General features: G+C 49.4%; 1 protein-coding gene across 3 annotated transcripts; it reads left to right on the forward strand.

Moving 5' to 3' along the window:
* Window positions 1-400: 400 nt before the first annotated feature.
* Window positions 401-5,818, forward strand: ifrd1 (interferon-related developmental regulator 1). Of its 3 annotated transcripts, XM_076011246.1 has the most exons (12): window positions 401-623; window positions 2,163-2,267; window positions 2,473-2,554; window positions 3,312-3,436; window positions 3,537-3,694; window positions 3,791-3,841; window positions 3,928-4,106; window positions 4,200-4,308; window positions 4,434-4,568; window positions 4,660-4,788; window positions 5,015-5,110; window positions 5,187-5,818. In XM_076011246.1, the coding sequence occupies exons 1-12, from the start codon at window positions 593-595 to the stop codon at window positions 5,271-5,273; spliced, it is 1,287 nt and encodes a 428-aa protein (XP_075867361.1). In that variant the 5' UTR covers window positions 401-592; the 3' UTR covers window positions 5,274-5,818. The 3 variants fall into 3 exon arrangements, with proteins under 3 accessions (XP_075867361.1, XP_075867363.1, XP_075867362.1); XM_076011248.1 differs by lacking the exons at window positions 401-623; window positions 2,163-2,267; window positions 2,473-2,554 and adding an exon at window positions 2,872-2,897; XM_076011247.1 differs by lacking the exons at window positions 401-623; window positions 2,163-2,267; window positions 2,473-2,554 and adding an exon at window positions 3,087-3,208.
* Window positions 5,819-6,340: the final 522 nt, after the last annotated feature.

Raw genomic sequence — 6,340 nt, forward strand, 5'->3', positions numbered from 1 at the left:
TGAACAGTGAGCATATCAAGTTACAGAGGCGGGGAGGGGCAGCTGGTCGCACAGAGTTCATGTGGGGACGTGGGACCATGTGTGTGGAAAAAAAACCGAAAATGCTACCCCAAAAAAGAGGACTATATTTAAATGCACGACGCCATTACGACACAGCGTTCATTTTAGACAATTAACTGATTTTACTCTTGAAGCACGCGTAGTAAACCCTTTCCAGCCGCTGACGCCGTGGACATTTTTGGCTATTTTCCACCCAGCGCCTTGGACACTGTGGGGCCACGTTCCTTCTCTTTTGCGTCACGCGCAAACACACGCGACATCCGTTCCCGTCCCCGTATTGGTCGACGATGCCGGGAAACCTCCTCGTGACACACGAGCCGGTATAAATGCTCCGAGCCGCCCCCACACCGAGCAGCCCTAGTTTCTGAGGGAAAATGTTTCGTCTCGGCCGACAGACTATCTCCAAGATCGCTTCCAATTCCTTTTTCTCTACTGTACCAAGGGAGTATTTTCGTTTTACGAGACAATATAATAAAAGCTGGTCGTGTATTGGCTGATTTTGGATTAAATTCAACACGCGACTGCAAGAAAAATGCCAAGGTCCAAGAAGAAGAATAACAGGGGTAAGTGAGCGAAGCTGCCGCATTGCCCGGGCCTTGTTCGTTGTTTTTGCGACGACGGTAGTTGTAGTTCTTTCCGCGTGTCTAGGCGTATTGGGTCAAGCGCAGTGTTTGCAACAAGGACTACAAACACCAGGAGGTGGCCGACTTCAGCAAAAACAAAGCTAGGCATGGCTAACCCAAACAAAGCACGCCTGTTGCCGGCAAAACGTACCTTCTTCGAAGAAAATAGTCTCACCTTGCTTTGGTAGTTATACCTTTAATATAAGAACAACATAGTTGAACGTGTTTCCTGTGTGTTCCTAGTAGACTTGTGTCAAGTGAGCGCTAAGCTAGGCTAATATCTGCTCTCCACGAGGATGAAACCCGCGGTTGGATTCCGTTAAACGTTGAACCGTTCCACGGTTCAAAAGTGGGTTGTGTATTTATGTGTACGTATCGTCATATCAATTTATGGGATAGAAAGATAAAAGCCTGTTGTCACAAGTGGTCGTTCTTGCTGCGTGACCCGAACAGCCTTTGGTTCACGGAAAGCCGCATTTTTGTGGCCGTTTTTGTGTTGACACTTTGTACGCTGGGACTTTTCTTTACATGGCTGTACACTGTGAACCAAACAAACCAACAGAAAACAAACAAACGGTCGCGCAACGTGTTATCATTTGGAATCACTGGAGCTCCTTTAGCGCCCAGTGGCGGACATCTTGGGCAGCGGAGAGCGGGCTGGAAAGAGGCGGCGCCCCCGGGTTCCCAGAAATCAGCTGTTGTCGTGGCGGTGCGGGAGTCCACGTCAACACATGCAACACCCAAATAAGACCCGCACGTTTGGCTAGAAACTGCCCTTTGTTTTTGGCAAGCACGAGCCCCTTTGTTGTTACGTACTTCGGACGCTTGTCGTAACGTGTTTGTTTGTCTGGAAGTTTATTTCGGGTTGGACCCTGTCGCCGCCGCCGCCTTGTCTGTGTTTGGGGGGGGGGGAGTGACTGCATTATAAATAAGTAAATCATAAAGAAGCAGCTTTTCGATTCAGGAGAATTAAAAGATGTTTACCTTTTTGAATTATGTCTTGCATATCTTTTCATTTATGAATACTGCCTTTATTCCCAAGTCTGCTTGAGAGCCAGAGGGAGGGAGCTAGTGCTGACATCAGCTGGAAGGACTAAAATTGCTCCCACTCTGACACCGTAGTTGCTTGCGCAGGCTGCACGTGTTCCTCCTGAATTCCAGGTTTGCAGCTGAAGCTGATGGTCCAGGGCCGAGACGCTGTTATGTCATTGCTGCACCCGAGCTGACCCGTGTCTCTCTGCCCTGAACAAGTCAACGTGTCGTGTGTGTACACAGCCTGCAGGGCGACCTTGACAACACCGGTTGCAGCAGGACGCGTGGCCAGATTAGATAGCTGCGGCGTATATACACTGCAGCACCTGTTTGGGTCCCAGCTTACATAATGATGTACACTCTGCAAATGCATTTCATTTATTTGGCCAACGTTATATTTGCTTTGGCGTCTGATTTCCCCTCTTTATTCCCCCCCCCCCCCAACAGGAGGGCAGCATGGAAATGTGCAGCCTTTCAGTGACGAGGACGCCTCCATTGACAGCCTCAGTCATTGCAGCAGCTTCAGCGACGCCGTCAGCGTGGCGGACGAAGGTAATGTTGCCATCTACACCTGTGTTATGCAACTGCACATGCCACTGTTTGAACACGTTGGTGGGTGTGTGTGTGTTGGCTGTGTTGCAAGTGGGCGGTGTTTTGTCTTTTTATTTTTTTTTCTCTGCGTGTGCTGTCAGTCCAGTATTGAGTGAAGCCACAGCTCAGGCAAGTGTTGATTTACGACGCCTGGGTGTGTTGCCAGGTGGAGAGTCCAGCGAGGACGCAGCCCAGGAGGATTTCCAGTACAAGTTGAAGGGGTTCATCGACAGCACGGTGGACAAGAGGTGACTGCTGCGGCTTCTTGCTGCATTTCTATGCGTCATTTGGAATAAAAGACGCAATTAGAGGCCTTCGTCTGCAGAGAATTCTGCACGAGAGGAAAGGTTGCAGAGATAAAAGCGATGTTCTACGCCCGGGTTCCCTGTAAGGAAGAACTGGCTCTGCCAGTTTATGCCTTTTGATCTAATGACAAGGCACTACCGATGTGCTCGACCTGTTTCCCGGGTACAGGAGGCCTCCGCAGCGCCCAGGAGGAAGCGGCTATTAACGCCGGCAGCCTGGTTCAGTTAAAAATAGACGTCCTCTCCATAAAAGGCCTGCCACCATTGATCTGGACATGATATTAAAGTCAGGATGACTCGTCCGGGGCCACGTTTCTGATCGTGCCACGTGGGATTGCAATGAAGAGTTTATATACGTCAAAGTTGTCGGGCAACCAAATCAGACTTTGTCTTGTTTGACAAGTGATTAACAATTAACTCACAAATGAGCCTCCTTTTCTACCTGAAGTGATCTGCTTTTCTAACCCTTCTGAGTTAAAGTGTGGATTGAATGAAAGTATGTATTGCCACAGCTGTAAGGATAAGAGTGGTCGGCCTCAGCACTGATGTTCACACGCTTTACCCCCAGCTAGTTGGATTCAATTACTCTAGTCACAGGTACAAGGCAACAAAATGCCAAATGAGCTCCTTTTTACCAAAGGCAAACTGACTCAACACGATACTTAACAGCAAAAACTTAACATTGGCCCTGTGTCTGCAGCGCTAAGACCAGGCAAGGTGCGCTGGACGGGCTGAAGACGGCTCTGGCCACACGCATCCTGTACGAGTTCATCTCAGAGAGGAGGATGACCGTCACGGACAGCATCGAGCGCTGCCTCAAGAAAGGTAGCGCAACCGCTTCGAACCGTTAGAAAATGCACCCGAGGTCTATTTTCAGGATGTGCGGTCACGCTGGCTCTCCTCTTCTTCCCTGCCGCCCCGGCAGGTAAAGGCGACGAGCAGCGGGCAGCGGCTTCGCTCGCCTGCCTGCTGTGCATCCAGCTGGGCTCGGGCATCGAGAGCGAGGAGGTGTTCAAGACCCTGAAGCCCGTCTTCAAAAACATCCTGGCGGACGGATCGGCCAACATTCAAGCCAGGCAGGCAGTGAGTGACGCCGAGCTTCCTCGTTAGTTTGGTGGCCCGTACGCTGGATTTGTTTGCTTTTAAATTTCAATATTGCCCCCCCACCCCCTCTTTTAGGTGGCAACGAGTCTCGGCCTCTGCACTCTGGTTGCGGAAGATGACATCCTGGTACGATCTCGCCGTACTCAGTCTCTCGCTGTTGATTGACCACAGTGGCGAAATGGTCTTGATCTCATGCTTTTCTTACCTTTCAGGACGTGCAGGCCACCATGGAGTGCTTCGAGAACCTGTTCACCCGGTCCTACGCGAAGGCTGACGGCACGAGCCCGTCGCTCAACCCCCAGACCAGCCAGCTTCACACCAACGCGCTGCTGTCCTGGGCTCTGCTGCTCACCATCTGCGCCGCCAGCCAGCTCAAGGACGTCCTGCGCAAGTAAGGGTCAAGGAACTTCCTGTGGCTTTCAGATGCGTCCAACAGTCGGAGGTGCGGTTTTAAAAAAAACAAACTGAAATGTTTGTCTCGCAGGCACTTGCCTAAACTGCCAAAGTTGCTGGAAAGTGAGGACGTCAACATGAGAATCGCTGCAGGAGAGACCATTGCCCTCCTGTTCGAGCTGGCCAGGGACATGGACTGTGTAAGTCCCCCGTCCGTTGCCTAATGCGTAAACACATAGTTTTGTGGGGGGGGGGTGTTTCTTCTATTTTTGAAAAAACAAAAGTCGATTTACGTTTGTGCATTCCTGCGTCCGTCCCCCTGCAGGATTTCGAGTTCCAGGACTGGGACGAGCTGTGCGACAAGCTGAACACACTGGCCACCGACTGCAACAAGCACAGAGCCAAGACGGACAAGAAGAAGCAGCGGTCCGTGTTCAGGGACGTGCTCAAGGCCGTGGAGGTGAGCGCCAGACAGCGGCATCGACGTTTGAGTTTCTCTTCAGCGGCGAAACTCAGACTCATTTCAAACCCCCCCCCCCGTTTTCCTGCAGGAGGGTGAATTCCAGTCTGAGACCATCCGCTTCGGGACAGAACGCATGACCATCGACAGCTGGGTCAGAAAGAGGACGTACGACGCCTTCAGGGAGTTTGTGGGCTCCGGGATGAACTACCACCTCCAGGTACTTGGTAGTTTCAGTATTAGTCATTTTGGTTCACACGTTTGTCACCAAACTGCAGAATCACAGGGGCTTGGGGTGTGACAATAGATGGTTGTTTAGCACTTGGGTGGGAATTGGCATGCGGCCAGCGCTGGTAGAATGCTGTGTGAACACAAGCTGAACATACTTCAGACCAGGCAGCAGAAGCAGCGTTTTCTCACTTTCCCCCTCCCTGCGCTTCCTCCAGGGCAACGAGTTCATCAGAGACGTGTTCGAGCTTGGACCGCCCATGTTGGTGGACTCGGCCACCATGAAGGCCATGAAGATCTCTCGCTTCGAAAGGGTGAGTGTCTTTGCCATGCGCAGCAGGTCACGGCCCGCCGGTCCGGCTTCTAACCGTCTCGTCTGGCCTCTTCCAGCATCTTCACAACTCGGCTGCGTTCAAGGCCCGGACCAAGGCCAGGAGCAAGTGCAGGGACAAGAGGGTGGACGTGGGAGAATTTTAACCTCTTCCTTTGTTCTTTGTCAAACTTCCTTTCCTCATTGGACCTCCAGCCCGTCGTATCGATATCGTGCCCCCGCCGTCTCGCCCCTCCTCTCTTAGGCCTGAAATGTTGTCGTTTCCTTGTGTAGTCCTCTTAACGTTCACAGGAGGCGAGCGTCCATTAAATGAATCTGGAGGCCAAAGTATGACTTGAAAATCCAGTCCATACATTAACAGAGGTGTTGTACATAGTGTATATGCTGCCTTTAATATTCATTTTGGAGACCTTTCATTAATATATAATTTATCCTGGGTTTGCTTTTGTTTGTTTTTTTTTGTTCGCCCCCCCCCCCCCCCCCCCTCCAATGATATCGTCGTCGACAGTATCAAGACATGTTACGGCTGTTTTTTGCCCTTTGACAGTTTTGTATTAAGTTTTACAATGATAATGTACTTCTGCAAAACCAGGATTAATGTTATTGTATTTGTAGTTTGTGTGTTCTAATGAACTGTTTGGTGTAGGGTTAAAAAATGAGATAAAATAAAGAGCACCAGCAGAATGTGGAATCGTTCGTATTGTTTTCAAAGTTGGACAGACCTCTTTACAATAAACTGATTGCATTTGTAAAATAAAATGCCAAAGTATAAAGGAGCTATGAACAAGTGTAGCTGTGTTCTGTGTGTACGCCAGTAGAATTTCTTTGCATATATTTTATTTATTTTGCCCAAATTAACTCCATTGCTATGCAGCTCCTTGAAAAGAAGTAGTTGCCACATACATTCCAAATGAGCAGGCTTGTCCTCATCAGTTGTCCTTTTTACATGTAGTCTCATTGTGCTGCAAAACTCCACCGTTCATTTTAATTTTAGGTTGGTAATCAAGGGAATGTACAGGATAGAATGGTCATAAAAATGATTGATGGTTTTTATTAAAAAAAAAAAAAAAGATTGGATCTCAAACTCTTTTCGCTTCCTGTCTGATCTACTATGGTCATTTTCAGCCAAAGGGCAAAATATACTTTCATTTCAACTTCAAATCAAAACGATTGGGTTTTACAACGAAGGTGACACCTCCACTGCAGCATGAGC

This window comes from Nelusetta ayraudi, unplaced genomic scaffold (assembly GCF_046127955.1).
Source record: "Nelusetta ayraudi isolate G7.1 ecotype Tasmania unplaced genomic scaffold, CSIRO-AGI_Nayr_v1 ptg000135l, whole genome shotgun sequence".
Classification (NCBI taxonomy): domain Eukaryota; kingdom Metazoa; phylum Chordata; class Actinopteri; order Tetraodontiformes; family Monacanthidae; genus Nelusetta; species Nelusetta ayraudi.